Raw genomic sequence first — 22,441 nt, 5'->3', positions numbered from 1 at the left:
GGTGCTAAGAGGAGTGGAAGGAGGCACCTTTGGTGTGGGCTGGGGGCTGACTGGGGAACATCACCAGCAATGAATCCCTGAGGCCCTGGGAGAGCAGGGCACCTGTCCCAGCGGGCCACTGGCACCCTTTCCAGTCAGAGCTTCTGCTTAAGGGAGACTGCCTCTCTTGGGAGGTCTTTCCTGCAAGCAAACAGCACCAATTTTTTTCTTTAGAAGATCCCCTACTCCTCTGGCTCTAACTCGATTCCTACTTGCTGTAGTTTCTTTACCTCCCATCTTGCCTGGTCCTACCTTTGTCAGCCTGCTTCCGTGAAGCCAGGACACTGTCCCATAGCTCTGGGTGTGCGGAGGGCAAGATTTCAGGGTTTGGGGTCCGGGACTCCCCTGATTTTTCCCTACCTGAGCCTACCTGGACCTCCTTGGATCCGGGACCGGAGTGAGGGAAGGGTGGCGGTGGGGGCGGGGATCCTGTCTTCCTAGCATCCTGCTCCCATTTCACTTCCAGTTAACCCCGACATTGCCAACTTAGGGAGAACCTCGCCCCTGCCACCTTCACGCGTCTGCTGCCTCCAAGTCAAGTTTAGCCCGGTGGGTCTCGGCAAGTAGACACTGCACCCCCCCATCCCTCACCCCACCCGGTCCCGCACGGAGAGACAAACCCGGGCCGGGCTGGAGGCAGGTGGTGACGGGGCCCGGGCCCGCGGAGCCCCACCCCCGCCCGGGCCATGCAGCCACTTCCCCGCCAAGCCCGCCGCAGCCCTCTTCCTCCCCGGGCCGGGGCGCTCTGACCGGCTTGGCCCGGGCGGTGGCGCCCGGGGGTGGCGGGTGGGGGGGTGCGGTCCCGGGAGCAGCCCCGCCCCCGCCTGCGCACCGCCCCCGAGGAGTCCGCGGGGAGGAGGAGACTCGGGCGCAGAGCGGGGCCGCGGGAAGCGAGGAGGGAGCGCGCGGGGAGCCGCGGGGCCGGGGCCGGCCCAAGGGCGCCCTCGCCTCGGAGCCGGGCCTTGGGGCCGGGGTGGAGGCGGAGGCCGGCGGGGCCGCGGGCGCCGAGAAGTTTGCGGCGGAGGGCCTCGCGTCCCGGGGTCGCGAGGCGGCGGCGCGGGGGCCGGGACCATGGGGGCGGAGGCGGAGGCGGCGCGGCGCGCACGGGCAGCCCAGAGCGGCGCGGCCGCCGCGGCGCAAAGTTAGCCAGGCGCCCCGGGACGAGCCCCGCAGCCGCGCCGGGCCCCGGACGCCGCCCCGGCATGGGCGAGCACCCCAGCCCGGGCCCCGCGGTGGCCGCCTGCGCCGAGGCGGAGCGCATCGAGGAGCTGGAACCCGAGGCCGAGGAGCGGCCGCCGGCGGAGGACGTGAGTGCCCCCTCCCCCGCCCGGGCAAACTTTCTGGGGGGCGGGGGCCGCGGCGGCCCCCGACTCGCCCCCCGCGGGGTAACTGGGAGGTTTCAAGGTGACGCGGGAGCGCCCGGGATTGGCCGGGTCCCCGCGGGCTGGAGGGGGCGGAGGGAACCGGTCTCCCCGAAATGCGCGCGCGCCATCCCCTGCTCGGGCTCCCGGGGCTTCCCGGCGGAGCGCAGCGCCCGCCGCTGCGCCGGGGACCCGCCGGCCGCCGAGCCCCCTCCCCGCGGCTGGTGCAGTGCCCGGGACACGGCGTTTTCCCGCAGAGGCGGCCGCGTCACAGCGGTAGCTCCCCTCCCCTCCCACTCGCGACCTGCGGGCTCTCGGAGCCGGGGAAGGAGCGGGCGCCGCAGAGTCCCCGGAAGCCGGCGGCGCAGACCGCCCTGGCGACCCTTTCTCCGCTCGCTGATGAGCCCCGGCCCGGCACCTGCCCTGTCCAAGACCCTGATCGAAATTCCAGCTAGCCCCTGGCCCCGAGCCCGGCTGGAGGACGCACAGGAGTGCCAGGAGAGCTTTCGCTCCCAGAGGGGGGCTTAGGAGTCCCAGACCGCGTCGGTGCCAGCGACGGTCCCCTGGGCGAGGATAGGGAGGGGCTGCCCCACAGGGCTTCCCTGCCATCTGCTGCCGGAGTCTCCCCCCACCCCCCTCCGGTCCTGGGAGCCATGGGCAAAGCCGGCAGCGGGGAGTCCTGGGAACTGGAGTTTCTTAAGCTTCTCCCTCCCCAGGTTAACCTGCTCCGCAGAGGTGAAAAACTGGGCAGACGCTCCGCCCTGCCCCTGACCTCTCAGGCTGGGGACCGGGAAGTGAAGTCCGCTCCGCGCCCCCCCCCGCCCCCCCCCTCGTCTACCCAGCCTCAGCGGGGAAGTCTGAATAGGGTTGTATCCCCTCTGGCTCTTGTGCTTAAACCCCCTCTGTTGCTTCTGGTCCCATCGCTTTGGCTGACTCTTAGGGGCTCCTCACTTAGGCTCAGCCTGCAAAGAGACAGGGGTGGGTTTCAGAGCACGCGGGAATCCCCTCCTCCCAAGTAGAGGCCAAACCTTAATGCTTATGCCCGGATGTGTTTTCGGATAGGGGGTCTTTGATCCCCAGCAGGTGGAGACTGCTGCGGCGGGTCTGATGGAATTGCAGGATAAGCATCCGGGCATGCATTCCCAGGCCTGGGAGTAGACGCCGAGATAGGAGCTAAGCGGCAGAAGTTATTAGAGGCCCTTGGACAGAATGGCACGCTTTTTTTTTTTTTTTTTTAAGGAATGTTGAGAATCACCCTTGCTCTGCTCATGTCCCCTCCTGCGTGTCCCAGAATGAGGCATGCTCTCCCTCCCCAGTCTGAGTTTTCCCACCTTTGCTAGGTGTAGACTCATTTGGGAAACTCTTCCCAGGGGTCCCTGGCCTGGGTCCCTGAGCCTGGGCCCGCAGCTGGGAGGCTAGGTCAGAAACAGCAGGGGGCTGCAGAGGCCTTGGTGATAAGTGTGTTTCTTTCTTTCTCTCCTCTTCCTCCTCTCCTGCATGGCTCCTTCTCTACCAGCACTGGAAAGTCCTGTTTGATCAGGTAGGTGAGCAGTTAAATGCCCCCTCCCTTTCTGCCAGCCCTCCCCGCAGTCTCCCTGCCTGCGTGGGCTTCCCCAGCTCCGCACTCCTGAGACGGTGACGTGGGAGTGGGGGTGTGGCCTAAGGCAGCTCTGGGTCTGAATGGTACTGCTCTCCAGGTTTCAAGAGGAGGTGGGGGGGGGCTCCCTTAAGAGATCCTTCCCTGCCTCCTCCTCCCAGCACCACTTCACGGGAACCAGCTTTATACCAGGGAGAAATCCGATAATACGCATTGAGAGCCCTGGATGTATGTTTTCTGTGTGCCAGGGGATAGCCCGTTTGGGCTGGGGAGGTGGGGGAAGGGCTTAGGTGAACATCCCCCCCCCCACGCCCCCCCTTTTTTTTTCTCCCTCCACCATCACAGATCCACGGCAGTCTCTGAGGTCAGATCTCTGCCATCCTTGGTGGGTGACTCAAATATGAGCCCTATTTGAAAGCTGACCACTCATGATTTTACCTTAGAAACGGGGGAGCTATAGACGGAAAACAGGATATGATTGTTTGCAACACCTCAAGTCGAAGTGTGGGAGGTGGAGTTGGAAGTGCCCGCATTGGCTTTGGAACAGGCAGACCAGCACTTGACCTTCTGCAGGGAAATGGTTCTCTTCTTTGCTGGGAACTGCTTTTGCGTGCTCTTGTGTGTTTCCTTCTCCCTCCCTGTTTCACAAGCTTCCCCGGGTGTGGGGGAACAGCGAGCATGGTGCCCTGGGCTGAAGACGATTCTGCCATGAGGTGTGTGCAACTTTAAGACACCAGTCTGGTCGGGTCAGAGGAAAACTGTTGGGTTGGAGAGGCAGATAAAGCTGAAAAAGTAGCCTGCACCAGACCTCATCCTGTTGAATGCAGGGGAAGCCTTTCAAAGTACTTTCGGCAAGTTTGTTATAAGATCCAGGGGGTACTTTGGGAAGATGCTCTGTGAGAGTGGAGTAGAGATGAGAAGCTGGCTGGGAGCCTGCAGCAATGCATGGAGACAAGCACCTTGACTTGGAAAAGTGGGAATGGAAAGGAAGAAGGACATGGTGATGGGAGAATTGGAAGATCTTATTAGCCTGGAATAGATGAGGTGAACCACATGTATTACTTTGAGATTCTAAATGTAGATTTGGGTCTTCCCTGGTGGTCCAGTGGCTAGGACTCTGCACTCCCGATGGAGGGGACCTGGGTTTGATCCTGGTTGGGAAACTAGGTCCTATATGCCATAACTAAGAGGTCCGTGCTGCAACTAAAGATGCTGCAGCTGCATTGGAGATCCAAGACAGATCCGAATGGGTGAGGCAGACCACATGGACAACATCGAGGTTCCGAACCTGAGAGGAGCAGGAAAATAAGGGTTCATAAAACTGACAACTTTGATTTCAGACCAGTTCAGTTTGAGTCAGCTAAATGCAGATGCCGAGTGGGACTGAAAACAGAGTTCAGGGGACTTCCCTGGCAGTCCAGTGGTTAAGACTTCGCCTTCCAGTGTGGGTAGGAAGCGAAGATCCCACATGCCTCCAGGCCCCCCAAAAATCAAAACATGAAACAGGAGCAACATTGTAGCCAATTCAATAAAGACTTTAAAAATGGTCTGCATCAAAAAAATCTTAAAGAAAAAACATGGAATTCAGCTTGAAAGACAGGGTGGGCCTGGAGTGGAGATTTGGGGGTGTCATCATCTTAACACAAGGCCTGACTGATGTGGGGAGCTTCGCACCCCTCCGGTCCTGCTCGGGTAGACCGACTCCCCCTCGGGCTCCTAAGAGCACAGCAGCTGCTGGCCAGACGCCCTGAGGCAGGAGGGAGCCGCCTGCTGCCACCGATGCCACGACCAGCAAGCTGCCAACCCTTCACACCTCCTGCCAGATTTAGAATCGAAACCTAGAACAAAGTGTATCGTTCTTTTTTCCCCTCTGTCTGTGTCTTTCTCATTTGATTAATTTCCTTCGCCAGTCCCTGCCTGTGTGTTTACACTGTGAAAGGAATGATTTGGACGAATGGAGGGAAATTTTTAGGAGGAAGAATTTGGAACTTGAGGGAGCAGAGAAAATGCATGGCACCTGATAACAGTGGGTGGTCTACGAAATCCAATTTTTCCCACTGGAGGGAGATCCCGAGTGTCACAGAGCTCATCCCCCTGCTTCTGGGAAGGCCCACCCAGATACCATTCTGGACAGACACACTTCTAGGAAAGAAACTCCCCAAGCTTACACTGGACAGTTTTTTTTTTTCTTCCTATCGCCATGAGTTCTGCCTTATGTTCGCTCCCCAGCCCTCATACGGCTTTAGAAGCCTGTTTCTGTTGTCTTCCTTCCTATCGGCGCTTTGTGTTTGAGGAGAGCTGCTCGTGAGCAGGGGGCCCAACCTCTGGCAGATACCCATCCCCCTGCATGTCTCCCGCCTCTTTTGTGCAGCTCCCCTTGGACCATCCCTGATAGGGCTGAATGCAGAGCAGGTGTGAGGCTTCATAAATGGTCATACAACTTCAGAAGGGCCCCAGGAGGGCTGGGGGGTCTTATCCTCTCTGACTCTTCCTCTGGGCCTACTTAAAGGCAGGATTTGGTGATGGTGAACTTGGTGCACTCAGGAAGGAATATTTGGCTGGGGGTTACAGGCACCCTCCCCACAATTTCTTGCAGGAATAGCCCTGATGGGTCAACCTGTGCTGAATGGGGTGGGATTCTCCTGACACTTGTCAGAATCCCTGCCGGCTAATGTGGCCCTGGAATTCACCTTTCTGAGGTCATGGGATAAGGAGGCTGGCCCCAGTCAGTCCGCCTTCCTTTCCTGGGTCAAGGGGATACCAGCGATCACCTGGTTTCAAACTGGGATCTGCTGGGACCTTTTTTCCAGTGTTAGGGATGGTTTTCGAGCTGTCTCTCTGTGCTGTCTGGTTCTTCAGCATGTAGAGTGGCTTTCGCCCAACATAATGCTGATTGGAGCCAAGGGCTAGAAACCATGACCTTGGCCTTTTGATCCTATGTGGACACCCCTCCACCAGAATGCCTTCTGGGGAGTTGGAGGTGAAGGAAACAGGTGACTCCAGCCCCATGGAAGTTTACTCAGCTGGTCCCCACTGGCATCCTGGGTGTTTGTCTGGTCTGTTCAAGCAAGAGTGCAACACGCCACCCCAGAGGTTATAACTGGTAGGAAGCCTAAAGATCATCACTTCAACCCCCAGATATTCCAGGTGTTTGTTTCCTGTTTGAACTTCTCATTGAGAAAATGATCTTTTCATAGCCTCGGAATCGGAATGGTTTTCCTAAATACTGGATCTTAAAGTTTAAATATTAACCTGTTGTTATGGTGTAAAATAATGGTAAAAATGTCTTCTTTTTCTGCAGTTCAATCTATTGGGCTTTTCCTTCGTGATTCCTTATGTTGCTTCAGAGCTGAGACACTTTCCATCCCTCTTCAGATCTCATAAATTGTTTTTGTTGTTCAGTTGCTCAGTTGTGTCTGACTCTTTGCAACTCCATGGACTGCAGCACACCATGCTTCCCTGTCCTTCACTATCTCCTGGAGCTTGCTCAAACTCACATCCATTGAGTTGGTGATGCCATCCAACCATCTCATCCTCTGTCACCTCCTTCTCTTCCTGCCCTCAATCTTTCCTAGCATCAGGGTCTTTTCCAGTGAGTTGGCTCTTTACATCAGGTGGCCAAAGTATTGGAGCTTTACCTTCAGCATCAGTCCTTCCAATGAATATTCAGGGTTGATTTCCTTTAGGATGACTGGTTTGATCTCCTTGCTCTCCAAGGGACTCTCAGAGTCTTCTCCAGCACCACAGTTGTTTTTTTTTTTTTTAATTTATTTATTTATTTTAATTGGAGGCTAATTACTTTACAGTGTTATAGTGATTTTTGCCATACATTGACATGAATCAGCCATGGTTATACATGTGTTCCTCATCCTGAACCCCCTCCCACCTCCCTCCCATCCTATCCCTCAGGGTCATCCCAGTGCACCAGCCCTGAGCACCCTGTCTCATGCATCAAACCTGGACTGGCGGTCTATTTCACATATGATAATATACATGTTTCAATGCTATTCTCTCAAATCATCCCACCCTCACCTTCTCCCACAGAGGCCAAAAGTCTGTTCTTTACATCTGTGTCTCTTTTGCTGTCTTGCATATAGGGTCATCATTACCGTCTTTCTAAATTCCATATATATGCGTTAATATACTGTATTGGTGTTTTTCTTTCAGACTTCACTCTGTATAATAGGCTCCAGTTTCATCCACCTCATTAGAACTGATTCAAATAGCACCACAGTTTGAAAGCATCAATTCTTGGGCGCTCAGCCTTCATTATGGTTTAGCTTTCACATCCATACATGACTACTGGAAAAACCATAGCTTTGACTATACAGACCTTTGTCGGCAAAGTGACGTCTCTGCTTTTTACTGTGCTGTCTAGGTCTGTCATAGCTTTTCTTCCATGGAGGAAGTGTCTTTTAATTTCATGGCTGCAGTCACCATCTGCAGTGATTTTGGAGCCCAAGAAAATAAAGTCTGTTACTGTTTCCATTTTTCCCCATCTGTTTGCCATGAAGTGATGGGATTGGATACCATGATCTTAGTTTTTTGAATGTTGAGTTTTAAGACAGCTTTTTCACTCTCCTCTTTGACCTTCATTAAGAGACTCTTTAGTTCCTCTCTGCTTACTGCCATTCAGTTCAATTCAGTTCAGTCACTCAGTCGTGTCTGACTCTTTGTGACCCCATGAATTGCAGCACGCCAGGCCTCCCTGTCTATCACCAACTCCCGGAGTTCACTCAAACTCACGTCCGTTGAGTCAGTGATACCATCCAGCCATCTCATCCTCCGTCGTCCCCCTCTCCTCCTGCCCCATTAGGATCTCATAAATAGATGCTTTTATTTCCTACTTCTTTTTCTCTGATTAAAAAGAAAATCCTCTAACTCTTTACTCCCTCCACATCTAATTCCTATCCAATTATACCAGCCTCACTTATTAAGAAAGACTTCCTTTATATAGTGAGAAATTTTATCATTTGGTAAGTCTTTATTAATATACATCGTGGGGTTTATTTTTTATTCCTGATCTATTCCCCTGATATTTACAATTTTGCCCAGTTACCCTTTAGTTATTGCTTTACATTTCTTCCATAGGTTTCCTCCAAGCTTCTCTTTTTCAGGTTATGCTTTGATAGTCTCCCAGTCCTTCCTGGACTCCAGGGAGGTACCCTCAAGGACCCAAGGTCAAGCAGCAGGTCCATGGCAGACGTAGGACTGGAGTCTGCTAACTCATAAAAGGCTTCTGGGATTGGAAAACCATTGCCACATTCACACATACAAGTGCCTCCAAGATCTCCAAATGTTTAATGAGCAAAACGGTTTGGAGCAGAGTTCTGTTAAGTCAACAGAGCACAGTTGCTTTCCAAGCTCAAGCATGTGAGAAAGAAAAGGGAGAATTAGAAGGAACTTGATCATGTTTCCCGTTTTCCCCTTCCCACTGGGAACATGCATTTTTCAGTCTCCAAGGAGAGACCCCTAACTTTGCCAATCTCCCAGAAGGGAAGCAGACAAATCTTGACTCTCCCTCCAAAATTATAAACATGTTACAACCACAACAAGAGGCTGCTTGGGTGGGCTGCTGGAGAAAACCCTGTATGTGGGGCAAATAGTCCTGGGTTCAAGCCCAGGACTGTGATTGGGGGCTCTGTGATTGGGGTCAAAGTGACATTAGTCCTCTGAGCCTCAATTTCTTTATCTCTGAAATGGAGAGGATAATCTTTAAGTCTAGGGATGATTGTGGGAGTTGAATGGAAGTGGAAACTCTCTTAATAATATCTGATACCCAATGGGCATTGATTGATGTTTTTGTTTGTTTGGGTTTTCCTGTTTTGTTTTTGGCCGTGCTGAGTAGCATGCACGATCTTAGTTCCCTGACCAGCGATTGAACCCACGCCCCCTGCGGTGGAAGCATGAAGTCTTAAGCCATAGTTACCTTTGACAGCTGTTTTTTGATGGGGAATCAGAATTTGCTAGAATAAGCCCAGAGTCGTTTCTGAGATCCATGCCTCCATAGGGAAGGTCTCTGCCTCTAGACCACCACCTTCCCAGCCCCAACTCCTTGAGACAGAGCCACTTGTGTGCTCAGAGGAGTTTTCTGCTTGCTTTCCCCAAGTATCTCCTCTACCCAGTCCCCCTTACCCTCAGCCTGTGGTCTTCTCTGAGCCTGACCCTAAAGCCTACCTCATTTACACTCCTGCTGGCTGGATTAAGACGGTTCTGGGAGCTGAAAAGAGGTGCAGATGAGACTGCTGTATGGATTAGTGAAGAGCCGCAGAGAAAACACGTGCTCCAGACTCGGGGGCCTTGGCGGCACCCCGGGGGACGCAGGATTAACCAGCAGAGAGGGGTTGCCTTGCCTGGGCCCTGTACCTCCAGCCCCTTATCAGGTGGTGTCCAGGTCCCTAGAGTCTGAACTCTCCTCCACCACAAAGGCGCTCCCCTCCCCTGCCCCCAGGGACCCCAGCAGCCATGCTGCATTAACCCTTTTATCCCTAACTCCCAGGAAGGCACTGGATAGCAGTTGAGCAGTGAGGCTGAGGGAGCTGAGGTGGTGTGCTGCCCGGCTGCCTGCCTGACATGGAATAGGCATACACGTGCGGGAGCGAACAGGTCCAGCTACATCCCTGCCCACGCCGTCTCTGGCTCTGATGTCCTCTCCGGGCGCTAGCCCTGGCTGTGGGCCACCTCGCCCCGGTCGGCGCCTCTGGGGCTGCGGCCACCTTGAGGACCTCAGCTTATCAGGAGGTCAATGGAAGCATCTTGTCCAGGCTGCTCATTTTGCAAATGAGAAAACAGAAGTCTGTGACCTTCGGAGGTCACTTGGTGCTGAAGTATCAGACTGAGACAAGAGCCCAGCTCTGCTTTCTCTCTCTCTGACCTGTGTTCCTGCCACCGGGCCATGCAGACGTCTGGCTGCTTCCTCGGCACCCCCAAGTGACTAAGGGACAGGCGAGGACACGGAGTCTGGCTTGAGTCCCAGTTCTGCTTCTCTTTGCTTGCTACGTGACAAGGGGCCAGCTGGGTGATGTCTCGAAGCCTCAGTTTTCTCATCTGTCAGCTCCCTGCCCTCAGGGCTCTTTCGGGGCCTGATGAGATGCTGGGAGCACAGCATGTGGCGGTGTGTAGTGAGTCCCTGATAAACACACGTGGTTGTTACCATGTTACTGGAATTTGGAGAAATTGACACCATTTTCAAAATTACCTCTGAGTATTAGTTCTAGGTCTCGAATCAAAGTGTCCAAATCCCCATGCTGGGGTTCCTTCCAGCTTATCAAGCTGACTTCTTCAGGTCAGGAGCAGGAAAACCATGTTCTCTCTGAACTTTCCACAGAGAGAAGTTTTTGGAAAGAGACTGCCAGGGGTGGGGGCTGGCGGGGGCTGGATGCCAAAGCGTTTTTCCCTCCTCTCACTGGCTGTGGGATAGTCTGTGGCGAGAATGAGGCTTCAGACACCAGGTGATCAGAGCCCAGGGCAGGCCTCCTCTACCCAGGGTTCCCATTTGACAGTTCCTGGTGAACCTGGGCACAGGGTCCTGTTTTGTGTTACGGAAATGAGCAGATGAGTGTCTTGAGCTGTGGACAACTTGGCCAGCCTTGTTCCACCGGCTTTTTTATTTATTTATTTTGAAAAGTTATTTATTTATGGCTTCACTGGGTCTTCACTGCTGTGCGTCGGCTTTCTCTAGTCATGGTGCTCGGGCTCCTCCCTGCAGTGGATTCTCTCGTTGCAGAACACGGACTCTAGATCAGTCTCAATAGTTGCGGCACGTGGGCTAAGCTGCATCTCGGCATGTGGAATCTTCTTAGACCAGGGATCCAATCCGTGTCCCCTGCATTGGCAGGTGGATTCTCAACCCCTGGACCACCAGGGAAGTCCTCCACCAGCTTTTTAAATTTATTTATATCTTTTATTATTTTTTTTTGGCCACCCCACATGGCAGGCAACACCTTAGTTCCCCAACCAGGGATCTGTAGTGGAAGCGTGACCTTAACCCCTGGACCACCGGGGAAGTCTCCCATCACCTTTTTTAAAAGGACAGTACAGGTTTGAGTTGGAAAGTATCCCTTTGAGAGAGCAAACACTGAGCATCTGTGTGCACACAGGTCGTCTCATTTTGCCCTCATAACCCTGGGAGGTGAGTGGTGCAGCCCCCTCTTTACAGAGGAGGAAACTGAGGCCTGGGGGGCGGGGGCGGGGCCCAAGACAAAAAGCAAATGAGGACCCTCTGCAGAGGGGTTTGTGTGTGTACACAAGGCTCCCGGGTGGCTTCAGCATCGGGGCCGAGGGCCACAGGAGGCGAGGGAGCCTGGTGACCTGCACCCTGCCCACCCTGCTCCTGGTCAGAGGTCTGCACCCCACTTCCCTCCTCCCTGCATCCAGCGGGACCCGTTGGTGGTTTCCAAGAGAAACAGCAGGAGGAAATGGGTTTAGGCTGAAGTGGGTGGGGTGGGGAATGTGTAAGACCCCCTCCCCACTCAAACCCACTCCCACCTCTCCCTGCCAACGGCCCCCCTGCCTTTACGGCTGTGACTTGGCCTCAGTCCCCCAGCAGCCGTGACGACTGGGCCTGGATGAGTCAGCACAGGCATTCTGTCTGCTTCTGGGACCCAAGGGACCAGCCTGAATCCCAGCTGCGCCCCCCAGGGCCTGTGCACCTCCAAGGCCTTCTGCGGGGAGGGGGCTCCTGAAGGGGAGAGGGCTCCTGAAGGGGAGAAGCAGGGTCCTCCAGGAGACTCTCTTTCAGGGTGGAGATGGGCAGGGCCTGGAGGGAAGAGGTGGCCCTCACACCACCTGACCCCCGTTTCTGCACCCCGGCGGGCGGGGGGTCTGGGAGCTCATCTTCCCCTCACAGCCCAGGTATTGAGAGAGAAGGCCGGATGGTTTTCTGGAAATAGACCAGCTGCCCAGCAGCTCAGCCTGGATCCAGGCCAGAATGTCCCCAGCTTCTCTGCTTGAGGGAATGTGTTCCAGCCTCCTAATCAGCCTGCCAGCCTCAGATCCGGGGGATCAGCTCTTCGACTAATAGGGGGTGATGTTCAGGAGTCTGGCCTAGAGCTTCTGGGAAAAACCCCTTGGGAGGGATGGAGCCCTGGGCTGGCAGCTGGAAAGACAGAAATAATATAACTGGGAATTCTAGAATTGTGGAAGGTTCACTCACCGTCAGATGCCTGGCCAGGCCCCAGGGGAGCCGAGCGCCCCTCATGCCTCCAGGTGGGGAGACTGGAGGGCAGGAGAGGTCGGAACCAGGCTTTTAAAAACTGGTCTCTCCCAGGGAGACTTGAGGTCTTCATAAATCCACTCCTAACTTCAGCTGCTTTAAAGCAGGCCAGAGGGGTACCCTGTTCTACTCACTGAAGTGCTCCTGGGCAGATCATTCATCTTGGTGTGCCTCAGTTTCCATATCTGTTAAATGGGACTAACCACACTTATACTCTAGGATTGATGTGAGAATAAAAGTGGTCAGAGGAATTCCCTGATTAGGAATGGTTAGCGTGGTTAGGACTCCTCTTTCACTGCCTAGGGCCCAGGTTCAGTCCCTAGTCAGGGAACTAAAATCCCACAAGCTGTATGGGGCAGCCAGGAAAAACAAAACCATGAAATTATTGGGAAAAGACAGAGGGGATGGTGTGAGGTGGTTTTCTCTACGGGGCGAATTAGCATCCTCATTTGCAAGGCAGAAGTGCTAGGGAAAGCTGCTACTCCCATAACCTCGCCTCCTGACCTCGGCAGCTGCAGGCCTGGACCTAATTTATGGGGCTGTAAATATCCATGAATGGACCAGAGTTCCCTGGTGGGCTGTAGCTGCTGAGTGGGGACAACTCTGCTGAGCCCGAAACCCCAGGGCAGCCTCGTTAATTCTGCTCAGCCCAGAAGCCGGGTCATGGTGCAAGGAGCCAGCAGAAGAGCTGTGATAACCCCCTGAGTGGGGAGGGGTGGCTGTCTGCACCCTCCCCTGCCCCAGCACTCACACTGTGTGGTCCTTTCCCAGGGATCCTTTTGTCTCGGTAAACGGGACAGTGGGGCCCGAGATGGAAGCCTCCCTTAGACTCTAGGTCCTAACCTTCTGGGTCTGAGAGGTCTGTACCAGGATGGCTCTCTAGGTGGGGCTTCCCAGGTGATGCTAGTGGTAAAGAACCAGTGCAAGAGACATTAGAGGCGAGTGTTCCATCCCTGGGTCGGAAAGATTCCCTGGAGGAGGGCATGGCAGCCGTCTCTGGCATTCTTGCCTGGAGAATCCCATGGACAGAGGAGCCTGGATCACACATATATATGAGCCATCCGGTGGATGTGTTCCTTCCTCTTTTTCCGATGCCTTGCTGCTGCTGAAGCTTGGCTGGGCTCTCGGGCCTGCGGCAGGGAGGGAAGTGGCGCCGCTGTCCTGGGTGCTGAGCAGGCAGATCTCAGCTCAGCGGCCCATTAGGCCCATCACTTCCTCTTTCTCTCCCAGGGTCTGGCACCCTCCTCAGCCCTCTGGCTGGGACCAGGATGGGGGAGATTTCTAACTTTGCTGGAGGACATCGGACAGTGTCAGCTGCCTTGAGGGCCTGCCATTCATGAGATAGGGGTGAAAGGGTGATTGGAAACCGACAAAGGGGCCTGGTTTCATAGAAGGGAAAAGCAACTCTATTATGGATTCATGCATTTTCCCCAAAATGTGTTGCATGGAGTGTTGCTGTGAAAAAATATTATGATCAAAGATCCAATAAGTTTAGAAAATGCTGGACTGAATAATTAAGACAGGTTTTTCCACTTATAAGATCTTGAAGAACTGTTTATATGCTTTTATGCATCATGCTTTCCAGAAGGGTTTCCCATAAATTTTTCTTTTTTAATTTTATTTCTTGGCCACCTTGCATGGCATATGGCCTCTTAGTTCCCTGTGTGTGTGTGTGTGTGTGTGTGTGTGTGTGTGCTAAGTGGCTTCAGTCGTGTCCAACTCTTTACGACCCTATGGACCATAGCCTGCTCAGCTCCTCTGTCCATGGGATTCTCCAGGCAAGAATACTGGAGTTGGGTGCTGTGCTCCCCTCCAGGGATCTTCCCAATCCAGGGATCAGCCTGTGTCTCTTCCATCTCCTGCCTTGGCAGGCAAGTTCTTTACCACTAGTGCCACCTGGGAAGCCCCTTAGTTCCCTGACTAGGGAGCAAACCTGTGCCCCTCGCCTTGAAAGCATGGAGTCTTAACCATTGGACCACTGGGGAAGTCCCAAGCATTTCCCAAACTTATAGGACCACAACACCCTTATTACATGCACCGCCTTGGGCCTGGTGTTTCATGAAACACATACTGGGAAACACTGAGCCAGTTATATTTCAAATGCCAGAACAGGACAGAGAAAAACAAGGAAGAGCAAAGCTGCACCAGCCAGCCCCCCTGGAGGAACCCTGAACTATTTCCATCTTGACCACTGACTTGCTCTGTGACCTTGAACTAGATCCTTTTGCTCCCTGCACCTGTTTCCCTGTCCATAATACAAGCATGATACCCGACACATAGTTGATCCTCGGCAAGTATTTGTTGAATGAATGAATGAGAAGACTGAATTGGGGTCTCTCAAACCCTTCAGGATGCCGCAGCATCTGAAACTGGGAGAGTGTAGGCTCTGGCCCGTCCACCTGGATGTGAGGCCACCTGCCCCGTTACCAGCTCTTCAAACCTGGGCAGCTCTGTTCTGGATGCCTCGTCTTTCTCCTGGATAAAATAGCACCTCCCTCGTAGGACTGTTGTAAGGTTTAAATGGGGGGACCACATAATTTATATCCAACCTGGGACCATTTTGAGAGTGAAAGGGGTGCTGTTAATAAACATGCTGAGGGACTTCCCTGGGGGTCCAGTGGTTAAGAATCCACCTGCCAATGCAGCGGATGCAGGTTTGATCCCTGGTCAAGGAGCTCAGACCCCACAGGCCTTGGGGCGACTGAGCCGGTGGGCAGCCCTGCAACTGGAGAGCCAGCAGACAGCAGTGAGGGTCCCACACGCCGCAGCGGAGACGGGACGCAGCCAAATGAATAAGCTGTAATAAATAAATAAATCATCCTGTCATCTCCATTGCCTGCTCACCCAGTTCCTTCTGAAGCATGCTGAGACAATAGGTGTAAACCAGGACTGTCGCAGATAAACCAGGACATAGGGTGACCTGAGGTTTCCACGAGGTAGCGCCTGGTGCTCGGCAGGCACTGCATATGCAGGTACTATTGCGCTGCTGTTCAACCAAGGAGTCTGCAGAAGGCCAACAGAGAAGACAACTCAGGAACTTCCCTGGTGGTTCAGTGGTTAAGACTCCAGGTTCCCGAGGCAGAGGGCATGGGTTTGATCCCTGGCTGGGGAACTAAGATCCCGCAAGCTGCACAGTGCAAATAATAGAAACAAAAAACTGGAAACAAACAAACTCAGATGGGGCCTCTCTGGCTGAGGAGGCAGAGGGGGCTGTTCAGCAAACCCTTCCTCACCTCTCTGGGCCTCAGACGTCCCCCCAACTCCTAGAACTCTGCAGAGCAGCTTGAAAACCACTGAGGTTCCTTTTCAGCTCTCCTGGACTGTGAGCTAACAATCTCCTGACCTGCTGCCTGTCTCCCCAGTGTCACCAGGTCCCTCGTGCAGCACAGACCTCAACCCCCACCCCCTCACCCCTGCCCCTACCATGTAGCTGCCTCATCCTGAGTCCAAGTTTCCCATCAGCCCTTTGACCCAGCAAGGATGCAGAACTGAAGATCAGCCACTCCACGCTGATTGTGAATTTCTCTTTCCCCGGCTGTCATCTGCATATGGTGTGTTTATGTGTGCAGGGCTGGGGACAGACCCCCTTACTTCCCTCCAAGAGGGGAGAGTTCCTCCCACATGATGGATAGAGAAATCCAGGCAGTGTGGCTAATGCTTTGCCCAAGATGGCACAGCAGCTGAGGGTGGGGTTCTTTTCAGAACTCTTCCCCAGCTCCTTGCCCCAGAGGAGGGGAGGAGCCCTCAGAGAAAATGTGGTGGGTCCTTTCCACAGTGGCTGAGACGGTAAAGAATCGACCCACAATGCGGGAGACGCAGGTTCAATCCCTGGGTCAGGAAGATCCCCTATGGCAACCCACTCCAGTATTCTTGCCTGGAAAATTCCATGGACAGAGGAGCCTGGCGGGCTACAGCCCACGGGGTCACAAAGAGTTGGACACGACTGAACCGCTAACACTTTGCACAGCCGAGGTTGTAAGTAAGCCAGGAGGGGGCCCAGGGCGGGAGACGGGGATATATATGTACATACGGCCGAGCACGCATGGGGCCCCAGGCAGGGGAGAAACCGGCAACCCAGAGGATTAAGGGGCCAGGGGGCTGGGCATTCTGGGATTAAGCGCCCACCACCCCAGTCTCGCAGCTCTTTTCAAGGCCCAGGCAGGTGGGCGGGAGCTGCTGGAGGATCACTCCTCATTCTGTGTTTCCTCTCTTTCTGCCCCAGCAGCTCCCACACAGGCCGAATGTGGGTTTGGCTTCCCCTTCACCCACCTCTACAGCCGGGCCTATCCAGGAGGCATCTGTGAGGGTGCTCCCGGCTTCTGACTCCCAAGGGGCCCCCTGCCTGGGGCCTGTTCACAGCCCCGCCACCCTCAGACCAGCCCCAGTCAGGCTGTCTCCAACCCACCCAGCCTGGACCTCACCCTGAGAGCGCCCCACCCAAAGTGGATGAATCTGGGCTTGGAGCACCCAGGACCTGCAGCTTCGGGGCCCTCAGTACATTGCGTGTGTGCTCACTCACTCTGTCATGCCTGACTCTTTCGGGACCCCATGGGCCGTAGCCCCTCATGCTCCTCTGTCCATGGGATTTCCCAGAATTTGAATGAGGCAAGAATACTGGAGTGGGTTGCCATTTCCTCCTCCAGGGGATCTTCCCAACCCCGGGTTTGAACCTGCCTCTCCTGCATTGGCAGGCAGATTCTTTACTGCTGAGCCACCGGGGAGCCCCATTCAGAACATTATTGATGAGAAAGTGAAATTGCATTCGTTTGTTGGTGGGTTTGTTTTTGGCCGTGCGTTCTGTGAGATCTTAGTTCCCCGATCAAGGATCCCCGCCCCTTGCATTGGCTGCGAGGAGTCATATCCACTGGACCGCCGAGGAAGTCCTGGAAACTGCATGTACAGGGTTTGTCTTTCCCAAAGCTCCAAACCACGGTGCTTGTATGATCCTGTGCCCGTCACTGCCCTTGAGGAGGCCCAGGGTGGAAGTCGTGTCCAGGAGGGTTGGTGAAGCCTCCGTAACACGGCTGCTCTCCCTTCCTTTGAATGAGGCAAGTGGAGCTGGACACTGAGTCCGGACGACCCTGGACCCTGGAGAGCCCAGCCCTGCAGTTGCTTCAGTCCACTGCACCCTGCGGGGAGGCTCGCTCTGCTTGATAAGTGAGGCCGAGGCAATTATGGGTTGAGATGATTACCTGAAATTACGCAAACTGCTCCGTGGCTGAGGCAAGAATGGGATTTTGCCTTGTTCGTTGCAGCCTCCTTTAGAAGCTCTCAGCATCCTCCGGGGCAGTGGTGCCCACCTCTCTCCGCCTTCTGCATGAGTCCTCTCTGTTTCTTTCTGTCTCCCCCTCACTCGCTCCCTTTGTTCCCCGGCTCCCCCTGCCCCATCCATGCCCTCTGTCAGCCGGTGCTCTTGCCCTTCTCTTCCGAGGTGTCGGGGGTGATGGTTGGAAGGTGTCTTGTGCCCGTTCCCATGGGGCTCAGGCAGCTGGCCCTCTCCCTTTCTCTGCCTCCCCCCAGTCACCCTCCCTCGTCCCTGAGGCCTCATTATTAGGGTGGCCATGACCTCGCATTGTCTGGCCTGTCTGGCCCTGGCATGAAAGGTAGGGTTTTGGCAGAGAAGGGGAAGCTCGGCCAGCTTCCAGCTCCTTCTCTGTAACATGCTGGGGGCAGAACCGGCGGGGTGGGGTTGGGGGCTGGGGGCAGGAGCCTCAGGGCAGGCCCGGTCACTAGGGCGACAGCAGGGAGCCCTGGGTGGTGGGGGAGGGAGACCAGGGGAGCAGGTGGTTCTTTGTCTGGAGCCGGAATGAAGGAGGGGGGCCCTTGCCTGATCCCACCCCTCCGCCCCATCCCTCGTGAGAGCCTTGGATGGGCCCCCGGGGAGGGATGTCTTCCCCCCACCTTCCCCCACCACCACCCTCGACACCTCAGGCTGATGCAGGAGACGCTCACCAGGGGAGGGGCAGGGAAGGATGAACGTTTCCAGGATTCAGGGCTGCTTCTGAACACCCCTTACTTGGAACCCCCCCTCAACCCCCATCAGCCCACCCAAGATGACGGCCACAGGGAACCAGGCAGGGCCAGGCTGGTGAGTCCCTGTTGCCGGAGGGGTTAGGGCCCAGGCAGAGCAGGAGACCCCCACCCCAGCTGCTGCCATTGCCACTTTGCCACCACAGGCATCATTTCCCGTCTGAGCTGTAAGGAGATCAGAGCTGATGCTGTGTGAGTGCTTTCCTGCTTGAAAAATCTGTTTAGAGTGGACCCTGGAGGCTCCTGGAGCCCCTCCTCTCCGGGCTTTGCGCTCACCTCTTTGGTCCTTCCATTTGGCTTCTGAGTAGCAGAGCAGGCTCTGAAGGCTGACCGGCAGCAGCAGCCAGTGGCGACGGCAGCACCGGGCTGTCCGGGCCTGGAATTCCGGGGTCTTCGGCTCTGTGGCTCGCAGGCATGTCACTTAACCTCTCTGCGCTCATCTTCCCGAGTCTTCACTTCTTCATCTGTGAGACTGAAACCATGTAACTCAGAGTGGGACTCGAACCCACATCCCAGGACTTGAACCCACGTCCCTGGACTCAAACCCACCCAGGCTTTTAACTGAGATCCCACACCTGGTTTTAGGACTTCGTGAAGCTCAGGCTCTTGATGTCTCATCACAGAAAGAATTCAGTGAGAGACCAACTGATGGGTAAGAAGTGAATTTATTTAGAGAGAAACGCAGTCCACAGAGTGTGGGCCATCTCAGAAGGCGAGAGTGGCATCGAAATGGGGCGGGGTTACTTTTCATGGGCTAGCTAATTTCACAGGCTGATGCGTGGGAGGATTAGTCCAGCTATTTGGGGGAAGGGGTGGAGATTTCCAGGAATTGGGCCACCATCCACTTTTCCGTCTTTGATAGTCAGCCTTGGAGCTGTCTTGGTGCCTGTGGGTGTGTCACTTAGCTTGCTGATGTGTTACAGTGAGTATATACCGAGGCCCAAGGTCTATACATGGACGTCGACTTATCGGCCATCTCGCGGTCGTTTAGTTCTAAGTTTATGTCATGTCGTTTGGCTATGTCATTCTCTTAAAGGCTGTGCCCTGCCCCCTTTCCTCCTGTTTCAATATGAAGGTAATTATACAACGTACTCGTAAGGTTGTGGTAGGAGGTTAAATAAGTCATATACATGAGATGCTTGGAGTGGTATTTAGCCCCATAAAAACACTCAGCAAATAGTAGGTGTTTTTGCTCCTAGAGATCTTTCTGGAGCAGGGTGGAGTTGAGTTTCCTGCAATACTCCTCGGTGGGACCCGAAGAAGTGTCATCCCTGAAATCTGTTATTTTGGGTGGAGGGTGGGGAACAAGTGCAGACTTTTCAATAGGCCTCCTTTGAGATGTCCCCTCTCATTGAGTTCTGGGGAGGATTGAAGGAATCATATCTCCTGGGTTGTCTTAGAGAGGCTGCACACAGAATCAACCTTTCCAAAAATAGTCTTCACTGACCTATATCCAGGCAAGGCGGAAAAGTGGGCTTGATTTTCCGGGCTCCCTGTTGTGTACATGCAGATGTCCGAAATGTTTGTTTGCTCATTTTTTAAATGCCTTTTAAAAAATATATGTATTTTATTTATTTATTTGGCTCTGCTGGGTCTGAGTTGCATTCTGTGGGTTCTTTGGTTGCAGCCTGTAGCATCTAGTTCCCTGGTCAGGGATTGAACCTGGGGCCCCCTGTATTGGGAGCACAGTCTTAGCCACTGGACCACCAGTGAAGTCCCTGCTAAGCTAAGTTGCTTCAGTCGTGTCCGACTCTGTGTGATCCCATAGACGGCAGCCCACCAGGCTCCCCTGTCCCTGGGATTCTCCAGGCAAGAGCACTGGAGTGGGTTCCCATTTCCTTCTCCGTTTGCCTGTTAAAATTGAAGCAACCCGCAGCAGCATCTCCAAGTGCAGTGAGTTTATGTGGGGAGGCAGCTTGTGATCGGGAACTGCTCTGGGTGTCTGTAAAGCCAGTTAGTGTGTGCTGACCGGGGACACTGGGTGCGTTCTGTGGGGAAAGAGAGGGGGCAGTGGAAGGGGGACCTGAAGGTCACGGGATTCCCTGAGGGAGACGAATAAGCCCCTTTTCTTTCCTTCTTTTTTGGCCACTCTGAGTGGCATGTGGGATACTAGTTCCTCTACCAGGGATTGAACCTGCAACCCCTGCAGTGTAAGCACAGCGTCTTAAACCACTGGTCTGCCAGGGAAGTCCCAGTCCCTTTTCTAATGGAACCCGTGAGCCATTCCTTGGAAAATGACTGCCCATTTTTTCACCCAAACATCCACTTATTCACCCAACAGATCTTCAGTGAGTGTCAAACTATGCTAGCCTCTGTGCTGAGCCCTGGGGATAAGTTGTGATGCCAACCTGCAAGGAACCCGTGTCCAGAGAGGAGTTGAAAATAGATAGCGGGGTGGAGGCTGGAGGGCTGTTGGAGGTTCCAGGGAAGCAGATCGTGTGTTAGGGGAAGGCTGGCTGGACACGGGGCATCTGAGGAGTTGGAAGGGTGAGTCTGAGTCTCCCAGGGAGATGAGGGGCAAAAGGGCAGCAACCAGACGTTCAGAGCATGGGGTCTTTGGGGAGCGCTGTGTGTAGGATGTGGGGTGCACGTGGCCTGGGCATGGGAGAGGGGCTGGCAGGCTGTGCTCCCCACTGCCCGGGGCCTCTTGCCTGGGCCGCTCAGCCCCTCCAGCCCAGGCTCCACATTTCTTCCCCTACTCATTGCCTTTTCATTCCCACTTCCCACTTGTCCTGGGTCAGAAGCAGGGCAGAGAGTCACCTCTCTGAGCCTCCATTCCCCTTTTCTGTGCTCCAGCTGGTTGAACTGGGCAATCTCAGAGGTCTCCAGGGCCTTCTAGGGTTGTTCGTGGTTGTCTGCCCTATTTGGATGTTTCCCCTGGGGCCTTGGGAACAGTCCAGACACCCTCTGGTCCTGTATCAGCAGAGGGTTGAGGAGGAAAGCCATGGGTGGTAGCAGTGACGGAGCATCTGGAGCCTGCAGAGGGGAGGATGGAGCCCTGCTGATTCTGCTGCTGTGTGCGCTTCTCCCTCAGTTTGACCCTGGGAACACAGGCTTCATCAGTACAGGCAAGTTCCGGAGCCTCCTGGACAGCCACAGTGCCAAGCTGGACCCACACAAGAGGGAGGTGCTCCTGGCTCTCGCCGACAGCCATGCCAACGGGCAGATATGCTACCAGGATTTTGTCAACCTGGTAAGCACTCTGGGGAGTGGCCACTGGGAGTGGCCTGTTTGGGGGCATGACTTAGAGGGCCCTTTTGGATAACTAATTACTTGGATTGGTGGGTCTTCAGCATTGAAAAACTCCAGGCTTCAGCAAATAAAAGAAAATCACCATGGACCAGATTTCTGCTTATCTCTGGGTTCTGCTTTCCACAGCATCAGCACTACCCAGAAGAGCCCCTGGCCATTCCAGACCTGACTATGGCAGCAGCAAAGTGGCTGCAGCTGTTCCAGCCCTCACACCCTCAAACCTCACCCCAAAGGAGAGCAGAGGAGCACTTTTTATGGGAGCTCCCACATGAGGCCTGGGATTTCCTTCCTTCCATTGGCCTAGATTGGGTCAGTGGGATGTGCTGATTGACTCAAACTGATCAGTGCCCACCATGGGGGCTCAGAGGAGAGTCACTTCCATGGAAATGAAGGGCTGGAAGTGGGAAGTCGTCGTTGTCAGGAGTTGAGCTGGGGAGTGGATGTTGGGAGGATCAGGCCAGGCCTTTCAGGAGCAATGGGGCATGTGGGTGAAGGCTGAAGCTCTTCAGACCTGCTGGCAGTGGTCCTGGCTGATCGGAGGGGCTGGAGACAGGAGGCCCATGCATCCTGCCCAGTGGTCTGGTGTCTTAGAGTCAGGACTTCCTCCTCACTGGGGTTACTGCTGTGCTGTTTCGGGGCTACAGTGGCAGGATTGGAAAGGGGTTCAGTGGGGTTGAGCAGGAAGCAACCCACCGTGGGTGGATGGGATGTGAGCAGAAGCTGCATGAACTAGAGGCATGAACACAAGGCTGGGAGATTCCACGCGGTTTCCCTCTTGGTGGAATGGAAGAGTCGCCTCTCTTCTTGTCACCCATTTACTAAATGACTGGTGTGAATAGTCAGTTCTTGAACATCCAGGCTCCTGGAATTCAGAGGCGTCAGTGATGGGGGAGCCAGGACCTGCCATCGTGCCATGTCCACTTTCTAATGTGTGGGCTTTGGTGTTGT

General features: G+C 54.6%; 1 protein-coding gene across 3 annotated transcripts in view; it reads left to right on the top strand.

Annotated features, from left to right (window-relative positions):
• RHBDL3 (rhomboid like 3) overlaps positions 1,225–22,441 on the top strand; it is a 51,786-nt gene continuing 30,569 nt past the window's right edge. For 2 of the 3 annotated variants that reach the window (XM_018064247.1, XM_018064245.1), the window contains exons 1-3: positions 1,225–1,346; positions 2,917–2,940; positions 21,276–21,434. In XM_018064247.1, the coding sequence (XP_017919736.1) occupies positions 1,242–1,346; positions 2,917–2,940; positions 21,276–21,434 (288 nt within the window). In that variant the 5' untranslated portion in view covers positions 1,225–1,241. The remainder of the gene's footprint in view (positions 1,347–2,916; positions 2,941–21,275; positions 21,435–22,441) is intronic. The other variant, XM_018064246.1, reaches the window with a different exon arrangement.

This window comes from Capra hircus, chromosome 19 (assembly GCF_001704415.2).
Source record: "Capra hircus breed San Clemente chromosome 19, ASM170441v1, whole genome shotgun sequence".
NCBI classification, from domain to species: Eukaryota; Metazoa; Chordata; class Mammalia; order Artiodactyla; family Bovidae; genus Capra; species Capra hircus.
Note: the sequence above shows the minus strand (reverse complement) of the source record. Positions and strands in the feature narration are given on the sequence as shown.